Here is a 15,701-nt window from a genome sequence, read left to right as displayed (position 1 = left end):
TTGTAGTTGCTGGGGACAGTGGCTAGAGCAGCAAACTGTAACAGTGATCACCAGGGCAGAGTGGCAACAAGTGTGGCCTGGGTTTCCCTACCTAGCTCTTGCTACTTTGGCAGATGTAGGTGGTAGAGCCCCTAAAGCAGAACAGCAAGTCCTGGCACTGAGGAATGGCAGGGTCCTCCAGGATGGGTTCCCCTACCCAATGTCTACCCATAGTTGGCTAATATAGGTGGCAGATCCCCCAGACAGCAGCCCTGGGTGAGTCTCCCTACTCAACTGAGCAGGCTAAGTGTTATATCCCCTGGGTTGGCTTGCTACTAACTGTTTGGGATGTCAGGTAATGTTTAATAGTTAAAGTCACAGTTGACATTGTCCCCTCTCCCCTCTTTAATAAATCCTATTTTAACTAAACATTGCTTGTGAGTGGTGAAATTTTTTTTCTATTAAACCACCAAGTTAAAATATACTTTTCTGGGTGGGGGCTCTAACCAAATTTAGAAAGTTAGCATTAAACCCCTAAATTGAAATCTGGCTTTTGTGACTGCTGTTCAGTGCCTGGCAGAAGGCTTACAACATTAAAAGAAAAAGGCTAAGCAAACCTCAGGAATTATTACTAATAATCTATTTCAAAGCCAGCCTCCCTATTATCATCTTACATAAATGTATCTGTAGCCTCCAGAGGGGGGATCCTTAGCAGTCTTGGAAAGACTGTGCCAGTGCACATGGATGATAATTACTTCAGAATCCATTTGTCACAAGCATCTTACTCTTAATGGTCAGAATTTTCTTTTTCCTCCTCTCTCTCTGTGGTATGAAACTACCCAAAGGTCTTAAAGTACAAGAGGGAGGTGGAATGTACATCATAATATATTTAGCAAATGAATATGAAAAGAACTAAAAATAGATGAGAGAGAGACAAATACAGTCCCAATACAAGGTTTCTGCAGCTGCTCAGGAGCTTGTTATCAGCAGGAGCTCAGAACACAAGCAGACAAGATCATCTCCCACAGATGAGTGACAGCAGCTTGTGAATTTGAAGCATGAGATTTTTTACCTGGATCTTCAATGCACCTTAAGTTCCTGACACAAACAGTGACTGCATTGATGCAGGTTTGGAGAAGGGAAAGTTTGTGTCAGGTGTGAGAAGGGGAGAGACTATTATAATCCATTTTAGTGCTCAAGGCTGGTGATGGGACTGCTTGGAGCCATTACCCACTGGTGCTAGATGTGCCAGCATCAAATCTTTTCTTAATTGCACCAATGGCCAGTTTGACCTCTGACAGAACCCAAAGATTGGGACAAGAAAGGATATCTAATAAAAGTTATCTCTTGTGCTTTTCTCTGTCCCGGATATGTCCAGCACCATTGTGGCACACATGGCCTTTTGAAATCTATCTTGCTCCTGATAATGGGATCCAGATAATTTTTGACAAATAATACACAGTGGGCATGGCTACATGAGACACTACTGTGCAGTAGCAACTAGCTTATTGCTACTGCGCAATAGCATTGTCAGGCACTAACCATGATGCAACGCTACTGCACAGTAGTAACAAGCTGCAGTGCAGTAGCTTATTGCTATAGCACAGTAGCATCTGGAAAAAAAAACTGTGGGGGGACACTACTGTGCAGTAATGCCAGTTACTGCACAGTCATTTAGTGCTTGCTTATGCAAGTACTAAATGCTTATGCAAATATGAAATGCTTATGCAAGTACTAAATGACTGCCCAGTAACAACTGCGCATTCCACCGCCCATGTAGACATGGCCATGTCTTTCATGCACATGACTAGTATATTTTGTGTGTGTGTGTGTGTGTGTGTGTGTGTGTGTGTTACTCAGGTACATGTAGTATATAATACATGACCGGTTGCATAATTATTAAACAGGTCAAAAGTTGCCCATGAGAACTATATTTTCGGGGGAGGGAGATTGAGTTTTTTATGGAAAAGAATTTTCATGAAAATATCTATTTATTGTGGCAAATACCAGGTTTATGATAAGAAAGTGAGTTATGCAAAACAAGAAAAAAACCAACAACAAAGGAAAAAAGTGTTTGTTCGAATGATCTCCGATGTCACAGTTTTCTGCAGGAAAAGAACATTATGATCAACTCTAGTTAAAGTTAGAGCTCATACAACATCAAAGAGTTCTCATAACTCTTGAAATTCAGCATCTTACCTATGTTTTATTACTTAGTTTCCTACTTTGGAGAATCTTGTCTCTATAACCCAATTTTTCCAAGGTGCTGCGCAAGTATTTTGAGGTCAAATTCCAATAGAGGCCTCACATTCCATATCTGGAAAAGTGGGTACTGAGAATTTGAGGTCACTTGAAAATGTGAAACTCAGTGTTTAGCTCTAGGGGGAATAATAAAAAGATTTTGCTGAAACAAAGAGGGACTGTTTCTTGGCCTTCGTCTCATACACATAAATTGAGTTTTATTTTTAAATAATGGATGCTGTTTTTTTAAGACTGGCTTTTTAAATGTGCAAAGCATTCATTTATTCTCCTCTGTATATGCTCTTATGACTGAAAAAAATGGTGAGTATCTGTTTGCAGGTGGGGAAGGCAGCAACAGAAACCATATTTTCTGACCCCAAATGCTCATTTGAGGCCTATCTGCTTTGGGAAGTGTATGGACTCTGTTGCTTAGCAACCACCCTCCCAACTCTCGGCAGCAGGAGGGTGCTGTGAGCATACATGCGCATTGATAATCTGTTTTTGAGACCCACAGAAGGCTCTGTTGTGATGCAGTCAGCCAGATTATATTTCACAGGAAATCAATTCATTTTAACCCAGAGCTATGGGCAAGCTTTGAAGCAGTTCTTTGTAACCTTGCACTAGGAGCATCCCTGTATGTTTTCTTATCAAATGAAGGGAAGGCAATGTTGCCTGAGAAGAGAGTTCTCTCTCCAATGTTTATAAATGCTATTACAAGCTAAAACCTACAGTACATCTTCTCAGGAAAGGGAGAGAAAGTGCTCATTGCTTTGGGTGGGGCTGAGCTGATATATAGACATTTGAGCAGTTAATATAAAGAAGGGTCAGGGCACTATTTCCTTCTTCCTTTTCTATAAGTACACTGTAGAGATAATGAATTGATTTTCTATGTATGTAGTGTGCATTTGTTCACATAGGTGTATCTAAGTGTGTGTTATTCTGTAGGCACTGATGGATCCAAGGTGTACACTAGATGGTGCTTGCACAACACAGGGAACAAACAGCACATTTATCTCAAGGTTTAAGGTTTGCCGGCCTCCCACAGCTTGATCTCTAGCTATTTTGTGATGTGTGTTCTGGTCTAGCAGGTTGAGCCAGGTAATTAACTAAAGAAGTGTTGTGAGTAATATGAGTGATGGCTGTTTGCTATGTCACAGAAGTGGCACATTATGGAAATAAGAAGTTGCTTATCTTTATGCAGATATACTGCTATGTTGCAAGGTGATATCTCTATTTTTAACTATATCTATCTCCCTGTAGTGCAACAGTTTAGTACTATGTAGGGTATGGCAAACTGGATAGTGATTTAAATGCCAGCTATAGTGTTTTAATGAGTCCTGTAGACCCAACCCTAAGATTTAAAAACATGGATAGAGTCTATTTACTATATGGCTCTACAGCATAAAGCACAAAGGGACCTCAATTTGATTATTCTTTCATATTATCAAAAGGTACATGCAAAACCATCATCACCATCATTTAAAAGAAGAAATAAGCTGTTTGAGCATTTTTAAAAATGTTTTTTGGAGGTGGGGTGAGGAGTGAAATTACCATATATTTTCTAGAGGAGGGTGGGGAGGAAACTTCCTCTTTTACTTCATTTACCTGTGTTGTCATTAAGGGAAAGAGAGTGCACATTGAAGAAAAGTGCTCCTCATAAACTATCAGACTCCTTGCATACTGTGTAGCAGCTTTTTCTGCAGGGTATCTCCAGGATAGCATAATTTCAGAAGCATGAGGGGGGTAGGAAACCCTTGATAGTCATTAACTGACACTTCTGTGTGCTCTGTATTTCCAGTGTGGATCAGCAAAAATTCTCTTATAGCAGATACAGACTGTTAACATTTAAGTCAGTGATAGCTTCCATATGCTTTCCATGTTATTGCATATAATGTGCCTGATTTTGTTTATATGGAAATATTAATGAGACCGAATACAATAATAGAACATGCCACATATTGATTTCTGGTTTGTTGTGGTAAAACTACCTACAGCAACACCTTATAGTAATTTATATTCCCAACTTAATTTATTAAATGACCCTTTATATTTTCATCATGGAATGGAGTTAAATGAGCCTAAAATCAAATTAAGCTACTTTCCATTTGGACAAGTTTGAATTGCAGATAGAGGATGCTGAAAAAAGTTAGTGTGTATTGTGGGGAGTTTTCATTAGGTAAAGGAAGCACGGAGAAGAAAAAACCCTTGTTTTACCCAGAACTTTCCAGTCTTTGACCTCCAAGCAACCAAGTTGCATTGCCAGGATGAAACTTTTGCATCTTTCTAACATCAAAGTGGGTTGAAGTCCAGATGACTTTAGGTGAAATAGGAAAAACAAGCCAAATCTCATGATGGTGCAAATTATGGAGATGTGTCTAATCTTTGACCAGATCTAGGAGCATCATAGTGATGCCTACAAGTGTCTAGCACAGCTGCTTTGAAGCCCACCAATACTAAGCTTTGTAGTAGTAATACTACTACATGTTAAAGGTGCAGCATGAACTGTTGATATGGTCTGTCTTTAAACAGAGGGGTTGTTTTATTGTTAAGTTGTGCAAGGAGGGCCAAAAGTTGTCTGGATCCAACAGCATGCAGCTCTGCATACAGGCACTTGCAGCGCTGTCACGCCTACATCCGGATATGTTGTAAAGAATAAACATCTACACTTCTCTTCCATGCAGGCATTAGGGTTAGGGTTGGGGGGTCATAACTGAGGAAACCCAGTGGGATTCAGGTGCCAGACACAAGGTTTGCCAGCACTGCTGTCTCCAGATTCATCTGAGTGTGGGTATTTCAGTAGCAGGCAGGACTTGCTCTTGACTTGGTCGTTGCAATCTGAAAGGACTGGACCCCCAAATCCACAGGATCCAGAAGGATCCAGGCAGAGTTCTGCTGCTACACAGACTCCCAGGAAGGTCAGGAGGGGAAAAATACAGATAATCTTGCGTTTCCAAGAAGGGGCTGGGAGAGAGACTTTTAATGACTCAGATACCCTCTGCCCAGCCTATCGGGAATGCTTAGGGGAACCAGTCCCTACAATTGGAGCTGGGTCATTTGAGCCTAAGGCTTTGCGCCGCCTCCACCTCCTGGCTCTTTGCAAGGCAACTATCAAATACATAAATAAAGACTCTCTATTGAAGCATCTGCTTCTGTCTCTCCCAAGGACCCGCTCGGCCAGAGGAATTAGCAGCTCTGCCTGTGTCCGATGGAGAATGTGAGCTAATCTCCTGCAGCAGAGCAGTTAAAATAATTGATGAGTGTGTGCTGAATCCCCAGGAAGGAGGAGGGGGGAGGAGAGGGTGCTGATTTCAGCCCTGTAGCGTCAGGATTGCGTCAATTTGGGTTTCAACCACGTCTTCAGTCTCGGTGCCGAGCTACTCAGAAGAGCCGGCACAGGAAGGGGGCTGCAAATCACTGGGCAAAGGGAAGGCTAAAAAGCTCCCTCCCCTTTCCCCCTCCCCCCCCTTCACAGCCAACCTCCTCCTCCTCCTCCTCCTCCTCAGCCTTCCCCATCTTTCATGTTTGTGTTTTCAGCACGCCGGGAAATAAGGAGCCCGCGGAGCCGTGCGAGCCGGGAGCCGGGCGAAGCCGGGGAGGCGCCGTGCAGCACCTTGGACAGCGCACGCAGCAAACATGGCTCCGATCACAGCTAGCAGGGAGGAATTTGGTAAGTTGTCCCCGGGCAGCCCCTGCCCCCCACCCCCGGGGGCTTTGCTGCCATGCAGGGGGGCTCGGGAGCAACTCCCTCCATGCAATGCCCCCTGTCTGCCCTGCCTCAGCTGCCTAGTCCCCTTGACCCATTTTTTGCTCCCCCCCTTTCAGAAGTTTATAAGTGTGTCCTTTTCTTCCCCCCTATGTTTAAGTCCATTCCCTCCCCTCCTTTTTTGATGTCTCCCTTCTTTTCTTCACCCCCAATTATGCTCCAGAGTTGCATAATGCACATCTATCCCCATGGAAAAGATTTTTTTGTTTGTTTGTTTTTGCTTTGGCACTTCTGTTCCTTATAAGAGAAGGACTCGTACAACCCTTTTTTTTTTTTTTTTTTTTTAAATTTTAGTTCTTACAGTGTGGTCTATATTCTTGTTTTCACTGCTGTTTGCTGTGAGGATGACTATATAGTATGCCGTATAGTCATACTGCTCGTATACTGTAAGAGCATCCTGCTCTTTGGGTTAAGCTAAGTGAACCGGTTACTAGTATCGGAGGATAATAATGATAAAGGGGGAAAAAAAAAGTTCTTGGTTATGCCATTTTTCTCTGTTGAATGTTTGCTGCTTATTAACTTTTAAAGGAGGAGAGGTGTTGCATAACAGGCCCCCAAATGCATTTGTGAAAGCATACATATGTTTTCGTTAATTGGAGTTGATAAAAGGCAATGCTTCTGAACGCTGTTTTATAGCTGTTCACTGTAGCCAACATTGTGATTGCTTTAGCACTAGTGCAGATCTGGAGGCACTCCCTTGATTTAAATGAAGCCATGCCAAATTAACTGGAGATAACAGAGATTAAAATCTGCCCTGGTCTTAATGGGAAGCATTACGGGGCAAGCCACCTTTCTGAATGGTTGGGGAATTGATTTGCCATATGAAAATAGCAACAAAGGCAGGTTGTAAGCTAATTGGCAGTAAATGTACAGCAATTTTAATACTATCTCCTCTCCTTTCCCACCCCACCCACTTGAGGGTTGCAAACTACATTTGTGACATCTTGCTCATATGATGACTCACTGAATGGAGATAACTGATATCTTAAACAGTAAATTGGTCTCATCCATACTTTCAGGAGATTTAGATATTATGTTTATAGTGCTTTCAGATTAACCATCAAAAAGTGATCGTTACAAAGTGTATAGCTATGCAAACTGATACCCAGAACCCCCATAAGCCTTGCTATTAATTTGGAGCTCATGTCTTGCTCTATATAATTCCTATTTCTGCCTCCTGAGGAATTGTCTAAACTCAGTGCCGTGTGCTTGACTATATTTTAAATTGAAAGGATGATACAGAGTGTGAGTAGAAGGGGAAGTGACATGGATATTGTTAGAAGATATGGATCACCAGGCCTAACCCTTTATTTACTGGGAATTTATGCCCTAATTTCTCTTTGTAGTGCTATATTTTATCAGTTCGGTTAAAAAAAAAACCCAAATAAAGGCATGTCAGTATGTGAAAAATCAGTTCCTTTTGCCTAGTCTGTAATGGGCTCATCCATACCTCTACAAAGATAGTTTTGTACTTTCTCATCCAGAGAGGCTTGTAAGCATTTGTTAGAGAACCAGAACTCTTAGATAAAGAACATGATTACCTGTATGCATAAGCAATGTCATCACATGAATATTTTACTAGTCTCTTTCTCTTGCAAGGAACCAGGATCTGACTCTGATTGCTCCGTGGTGGGAAACTTAAACTCACTTACTAATCTTACTTATGGACAAAATTGGATTTCTAATTAGTGGTGCTCATTTGCCCTTTCATTGCATGGTTATGAAAGGCTAATGATACTCTATATGCAACTATTGTATCTACATGCCAATTGAGGTTGTAATGATTGCACTGCTTCCCCTTTGTAATGCAGTTTTCAGCAGCAGAACTCATATGAATGTGGGAGAAAAGTATTTTTTTAAAATGTTTTGTTATATACAAAAGACATTTTGCAAAATAAATGCAATCCCTCCTTCAAAAGCATTTAACCTCCCTGCCCCCTCCTCATGGCTTTGTTTCATAATCAGGTAGATTCAATACTTAATGGGTACCAGAGATTTGCATTGAATTTTCCTGGGTTTCAGTTTGACTGTGAATGTATCACATACAGCATGAAAAAGGCTTCATCTGTATAGTTTTTCTACATTTGCTCAAAGGACTCACTCCTGCAAAAAGCTGAACATCCCCCTAAGAAACTGTTGAATATTATGCCCTTCCATTTAACCCAGCATCTCTAGAGGTATTCTTCAGCCTTTTAAATGATTAAACAATGGATCATTAAATTCATAGAACACAGGGGGGAAATATGAAAAGTAGACAATGTATTTGTAAGTAATGTATATTTAGGTTCTATTTTAACTAAGCAACAAAGCCTTATAGATTCAGTTCTGATCCTTTAGGATTGAGCTAGAAATGTTAAAACAGACGCAGTTTTTCTCCACGAGAACTGCACAGGGGGATGATCCATTTCAGAGTAATTATTAATTTTTTTTTTTACTATTATTGCTGTCATACTGTTCAACCACCCCTCCCCCTCACTCCCTGTTTATGGAAAAGTACTACCAGGGAGTCCTTGCAATGTGTCTACTCATTTATACCTCTAGGTGGCATTAAATTTGTACAGATCCTGTGCAATACCTATAATGAAAAGCATTACAGTCTGCATAACTTGCAGCTATTGACATCTCTTTGGACTTTTTTTTAAAGACAAAAAAATAACATGTTCAATCTGAAGCACTGCTGTTTACCTGTTTGTTACTATTCGTTTGATTTGCAGATGAAATTCCTACAGTGGTTGGAATCTTTAGTGCATTTGGCCTTGTCTTCACAGTCTCCCTATTTGCTTGGATCTGCTGCCAGCGCAAATCGTCCAAATCTAATAAGACCCCTCCATACAAATTTGTCCATGTGCTGAAAGGGGTTGACATTTATCCAGAGAATCTCAACAGCAAGAAGAAGTTTGGAGCAGATGACAAAAGTGAAGGAAAGAACAAATTGGCGATGCCAAAGAATTCTCTGCATCTTGACCTGGAGAAGAGAGATCTGAATGGCAACTTTCCCAAAACAACACCCAAAATCCAGAGCTCCTCAGATCTTGAGAACTTGAGTCCAAAGCACTTTACAGAAAGGGAGAAAGATTCAATATCTCCTGATAGCTTAAAGTCCAACATGTCACTGTCTTCTGAAGAGAAACAAGAAAAGCTAGGAACTCTCTTTTTCTCTTTAGAGTACAACTTTGAGAAGAAGTCATTTGTGGTGAATATCAAAGAAGCACGTGGGTTGCCAGCAATGGATGAGCAGTCAATGACTTCTGATCCCTATATCAAAATGACAATCCTACCCGAGAAGAAGCACAAAGTGAAAACCAGAGTGCTGAGAAAAACCTTAGATCCAGCTTTTGATGAGACCTTCACATTTTATGGGATCCCCTATAGCCAAATTCAAGATTTAACCCTTCATTTTATGATCTTGAGCTTTGACAGGTTTTCCAGAGATGACATCATTGGAGAAGTCCTCATTCCTCTCTCAGGAATTGAGTTGTCCGAGGGAAGGATGCTAATGAACAGGGAGATCATCAAACGTAATGTTAGGGTAATTTCTTTTCAATACTTTTAGAAGAGTTATACCCCTAGGAATTATGTATTTATTTATTTATAATTTTACTAGCATCTTGGGGGAAAGGAGTTCATCATAAAAGTCATTAAGAAGCTTTCTTAAAGGTAGCATGGGGAAAGAGCTGTACAAGGGCAATACATTAACATTGCAATAAATATATTGCAAGGAATTGCTAATGAATCAAATCTTGCCTATTTGCACTGGTCTGGTTGACTTCAGTGGAACTACTTAGGTTAGCAGGCCCTGCCTCCCCTGACACATGTATTAGGATCAGGATGCCACCTCAGTATGGCAACAAGAACATGGAAAGTCCTCCCTCCCCCTCCCCACTCCCCAAATACCTTATCTCTATATTAGAAAAGGACAATCAGAGCTTGGGTCAAAGCTCATTTAAGTCAATGAGAGCTTTTTGATTGACCTCAATGAACTTTAGAACAAGCTCTTCAGGAAGAAAACTATTCTGCCCACTGTATTTGAACCCTACTGTAAATTTTATCTTTGTTTGCATCATTTAATGAAAATGATAGTTGTTTGGCATGTTTATGCACAGTCATTTTCTTGTATCTTAAGTATGTGGCACAAGCTGAAGGTCTGGTAGTTACACTGAAATGAATATTAAAACCAGTGGGACCAGTGTTTCACCTTATACTTCCTATCTCCTTATCCATTCCTGGAATGAAGAAAACATTTCAAAACAATCATGACAGAATTGTACCCATCAGCTCTTCCTAACAATTTGGCATGTGTATTGACTTTAAATGTAATTGCTTTCAAAAGATCAAGCATTAGATCAAATCACATTAATGTCTACCGACCAATATTTCTATCAGCAATACCATTATTGTAGAGCCTAATGTTACAGCACAACAGTTTTGTAATCAGCTCATTGATACTCAGAATACCAGAAGGGTTAAGCATTTCTCTCACTTTTTTTTTTAATTCTTTCTTTCCCCTCTGCAAAGTGAACCCACTGCTTTTGCAATTTCAGATCTAATAATGATACAGCTAGGAAAAAAAGAGTCATCTCATCATTATTCTGTTTAAATTATAGTCTTTCAGAGAGAGCATTAGGAACAAGATTTCAATAATAGTTTGAGTTTGCATTTGTGGTAAAGGTTTCTTTGTAGATTTTGGTGAATTATACGTTTGATTTTTGATATACGTTTTGTATTTTAGTTCTGCTTAAGATTTTTTTTTTTTGCCCAGAGATTTATTTCCTGTGATTAAGGGATTTTTAAATAAGGTTTGTTCTTTAATAAAACTTGACTCTAGGCAAACTAATATAACTCTTGCATCTCTAAAATTAATGATACTGTGCCAATTCATATTTTCACCTTGCTTTGTTCTGATCAGTCTATTAACAAGTCATAAACAGAGTTATGTAACCAGACTACACAGGACCAGATCTGCTTGCACAGATCAGCGTAGCTCCATGATGACTGCATCAATCTATACTAGCTCAGGATGTAGTATTATGTGATTTTCTTTTTAGTTTAGTATTGACTGCAATTTCCAGCCTGACCAAGATAATTGCTCATAAAGATCCTTTTATTCATTTCCTTAGAAGTCATCTGGGCGTGGAGAATTGCTGATCTCTCTCTGTTACCAATCTACAACAAACACTCTGACCGTGGTTGTTTTAAAAGCTCGACACCTACCCAAATCTGATGTCTCAGGATTATCAGGTATTGTCTTTACAAATGAATATACCATAGGGAAGGCAGTAAATAAATAAGTCTAAAGGAGGGGGTTTCAGATCAAAGATATGCATCACTCAGGTGCTCATTGGCCATGGCCCAATCTTACTTTTTTTACACACTCTAATAATGCTTTAAGTTTCATATATTGCAACTTGCTTTCTGTATAGCATGGGGCGTAAAATCAAAAAGTTGCTATCAGTTGCCAAAAAGGAAATCTTTGACCTAGTCAAGTCATTGCTTTTGCCATTGTCTTTAACAGGATTCAGCTGATCTCACTGTCAAGTTTTGTTTTCAAAGACTCTGGGAATTAATGTTGTATTATAACTAGCAAGTACTTTACAGAAGATTACTAGCAAGCCAGCTCCTCTGATGGTGTGATTCAGTATAAGCAATCAGACTAGTCCTATTATGCAAGTTTATGGTATTTGCAATATAAAATTATGTACTTGCCATTTACTATAAATAATTTGCTAAAAAGTCATTTGTAACATGACATTTCTATTTTGTAATGTTTGTGGGACGTACAAAGGAAAAGCAACTTTTGTACTTTGTTCTCATGGCCTTATTTTGCCTTTTTTTTGTTCTGTGGAACTGCCATTGAGAACAGCAGTAGGCTTTATATAAGGGATTGTATATGTGTGTGTGTAAAATATGTTATATTATAAGATAAATGTTGGACATGATTGAGTTAGAGCCACATAGCTCTTATCTAGGCTCTGAGTTCATGTAAGTATTGGGTAATTAATCCCATTGCACCAATGATATAAGACCTGATGGAGCTGTGAGTTCATCAGCAAAATGAATTAATCACATCCCTGGTCTCCTCCCATTGGCTTCACTGAGCAGGGGAGATGAGAAAATAAATTGCTGTGATTTTCTGAAGGAGAGCAGTCCTCTGATCAGATTAAAAAAAATAAAATAAAAACAAAGAACTTACCTTTAACCTCTCAAGCAGATTGTCCTAGTAGCAGGGCCTATGTCTCCCTCCTCCCAGGAGAGTGCCTTCATCACTGGAGGGAGTTGTGCTTCCTCACGTTCCTGGCTCCATGCATGCTGCTATCCAGTGGACCAGGCCAATGCTGGTGGTGCGTGCTAAGCATTCTAGTCAACTGACACCTCCTTTTTTTGGTGTTCTGGATCCTGAGTGGACAGAGTTATCAAATGCACAGCCTTAAATCCAGCACCTAAGTTTGAGGAGGGGTGGAAGTGTGGAAACACTCCCCTGCTTAGCATGTCTTCTTGGTTAGTTCTGGCTGTGCCCTTGCTCAGCACCAAGGCACTCTGGATTCTACACTGATCGTACATGGATCTTTATATGGATCTTAGGTATCTGACCCTATGCATTGAGATCACTCTTCTTGGGCAGGATGCCCACTATTCAGATATGCTTGCCTAAATCTGCGCACCTACAGGAGCAGTCTAGATCTAATGGTTTAGTTTCATCTGTGGCTAAGAGGTGAGTAACCAGCTAGGCTTATCTGCTCAGAGGGTGAAAGCAGTATGCAACATTTTGATAGGCCTTGGTTTTGAGGTATAGAATTTTGGGACAGTGTTTGCATTTTACCAGGTTAAGGCAATAATACTATTATTCAATAATAGTTCATCGTGAATATAAAAGAAGGAGAAAGAGAAATACACTTTGGACATGCCTTAGCCCCATCATATAGCACTTAGAAAGTGCAAGAGGACTTTTGTCTAAGAGTCTTGCAAAACACTCTCAGGCCAAATGGAATTAAAAAATATCTTCATGATCTGGGTTTTTTGGTGTGTGGGGGTTTTGTGGATTTTGTTTTCGTTTTTGTTTTGTTTGCTGTTTGTTGGTCCCATCAATTCTAAGCATGGCTTGGTTTTAGGGTCTATTTTATTTTCTGATCAACTCCAAATACTTCTTTTATTTAGGTTCTTGCATACACAGAATAATGCGTTCCATTGGGATCAATAAGTATTAGTATGCATTGCACCTGGGTAAATATAAGAAGGCTTTGGAACAGCTTCTCCACTGAATTTGAATTAGTGCTGACCTAGCAGAGGTGGGGGATTTTCAAAAGTGCCCGTCCAAACCTGCTCATATTGAAGCCAGTAGTGTAACTTGCATTGAATCCAGTAGAAGAAGAGTTTTGCCAAAGTTGAGAATACTGAGTGGGGGGACACCTTATGTTAATTTACAGGATTCAATTTATCGATTTATACTAGAGGGAGGTAGTTAGCTTTGTTAGTCTGAAGGTAGGAAGACAGTATGGGAGATGACAAGGATGGCACCTTATGAACTAACTCATTCAGAAAGGCATGAATTTTCCCAGGCACATCCAATGAAGACTGTAGCAAGTGACAAAGGAGTCTGTAACCTATGACAGCTCATGTTCTCCAAACAAGTTAGTTTATAAGGTGTCATCCTATGCTACCTTCTGCCATTTCTATTAGCTGATGGATTCTGTTCCAGTTCTAGATAGCAACCATAAACTCGGGGAACCTTGGCCTTGTATACCATATTAGCAAACAGGCAAATAAAGCATATATAATACAGTCCTAGATATGATGCTAACCCATTTTCCTTTTTTTTTCCAGACTCAAAAAAATGACAACAAAGTTATTTGTCTTATCATTTATTTTCACTTTGGTTTTTCAGCTGGGGACTTTATTCAACAATGTTTCCTTGTGACAGCCTTTTGTTGTGCTGCCATTATATTGGCAGAATATGGGGTTTCCCATTCATTTGCTCTATGAATTCTTGTTGGACAACAATAATCATTAACTCAGCCTAATTTTCTCATGTTCTCCTTCCCCCTCCCACTTTGTCATTCCAGATCCTTATGTCAAGGTGAACCTGTACCATGCTAAGAAAAGAATCTCTAAAAAGAAAACCCACGTGAAGAAATGCACCCCCAATGCAGTATTCAATGAATTGTTTGTCTTTGACATTCCTTGTGAAGGCCTTGATGACATCAGCATTGAATTTTTGGTGTTGGATTCTGATAGGGGGTCCAGGAATGAGGTCATTGGCCGATTAACCCTGGAAGCTTCAGCAGAAGGAACAGGTGGAGAGCACTGGAAGGAAATTTGTGAATATCCTAGGAGACAGATTGCCAAATGGCATATGCTCTGTGATGGTTAGCAGCTTAGAAATGGGTTGGAACTTAATAAATATTTCCATAGGCAAGGAGCAATTTTCTTTCTTTGCAATGTATAATTACAGGCTTGTAACAACAAGACATTTTTTGTTAAGACTGGATTGAATTATCAGAAGAGAAGGTAACTGAATTTTCACATTAAACAAAGTTGTTTCAAATCCATAGGAATTTAGCATAATTTAATAAGAGATTCGTATTCTGCTGGAGTTTATATAGCTGTACACTTCTGAAGCAGTGTAAACTTCAATAAGAACAACTACTCTTTTATGAATAACTCATGGGAAATCCTAGATTACTGCTATCATGGAGAAGATTATAACCTCATTAATATATATTGCTAGATCTAGGAATAGCTACTTGGATTTTTCATTCTAAAAAGTGGGGGCAGGGAGGAAAGTGAGTGGAAGAGAAAGTTCCTTTGGGTTAACCTTGTATCAGAAACCTTCTCTTATGAAAATTCAACCACCTTTTCATAAATTTAGGATACTCCTGTTTTGATCAACCCAAAGACTGAAGAAATTTTCAACAACTGGCTTTTACATATCATATTACATCATGTGCAAATAGTTGTTCTATGTGTGAAATATTGTATAATCATTTGTGTTTGGGATTTTTTTAATAAAATGGCATTTTATTACAATGGATGGAATAAATACATTCTAAAAGTCAGTTAACAAATCAAAACTAATAGTTTTACCAAAAGGGCTTGGTTCTAGGTGAGTGAATGTGTCCCAATATTGTTAGGATTTGTGATTTAGGTATAGCCTGCAATTTTCCCCCCTGAAAGGTTATACACTGAATATTTCTAGCCAAGGTAAGACAAGATAATGCCATATAAGGGATATTACAACAAATGGCCTTACACCTATTTTAGTTGAAAAGGCTTAGTGGTGCTTAAAAAATAGTGTTTAAAATATGTTTCTATTCTACTTCATTGAACTAAAACAAAATAATAAAACAAAATAATAAAAACAAAAAAACCACTACCAAATACTGTATGACAGGCAACAAAATTCTTTCCTGCTTAAATATACTGATGTAATTAACTTTATGGTCTGAGTAATCTTGCTAAAGTCAAGAGGAATAGTCTAGCACGTGCTCAAACGTTTGCAGGATCAGAGACCAGTTAGCATTATAACTCATGCTATCATGTTAGGTGAATTATTTTGAAGTAGCACTTTATTTAATTTTTATATGTATTTATGCCTGACTGTATTGAAAATTGTAGGTGGAGGGAAATACCACCGTGAATTCATAGTGTGCAACATGTATGTATAAAGTGATTTAAGCTGTGCCAGAATGGAGGAATAAAGTGTAACATAAACTGAACAAGTATA

At 39.3% G+C, this 15,701-nt stretch overlaps 1 protein-coding gene across 1 annotated transcript; it reads left to right on the top strand.

The window, feature by feature from the left end:
* Positions 1-5,357: 5,357 nt before the first annotated feature.
* On the top strand, positions 5,358-15,325 carry SYT4 (synaptotagmin 4). Its single transcript, XM_019518101.1, has 5 exons — positions 5,358-5,434; positions 5,755-5,887; positions 8,698-9,512; positions 11,101-11,221; positions 14,041-15,325. Exons 2-5 carry the CDS (start codon positions 5,854-5,856, stop codon positions 14,346-14,348), a joined length of 1,278 nt encoding a protein of 425 aa, XP_019373646.1. The 5' UTR covers positions 5,358-5,434; positions 5,755-5,853; the 3' UTR covers positions 14,349-15,325.
* Positions 15,326-15,701: the final 376 nt, after the last annotated feature.

Source organism: Gavialis gangeticus, unplaced genomic scaffold (genome assembly GCF_001723915.1).
Source record: "Gavialis gangeticus isolate Ggan-Ray unplaced genomic scaffold, GavGan_comp1, whole genome shotgun sequence".
In the NCBI taxonomy this organism is placed as follows: Eukaryota; Metazoa; Chordata; order Crocodylia; family Gavialidae; genus Gavialis; species Gavialis gangeticus.
This window is presented reverse-complemented; position numbering and strand designations above follow the sequence as displayed.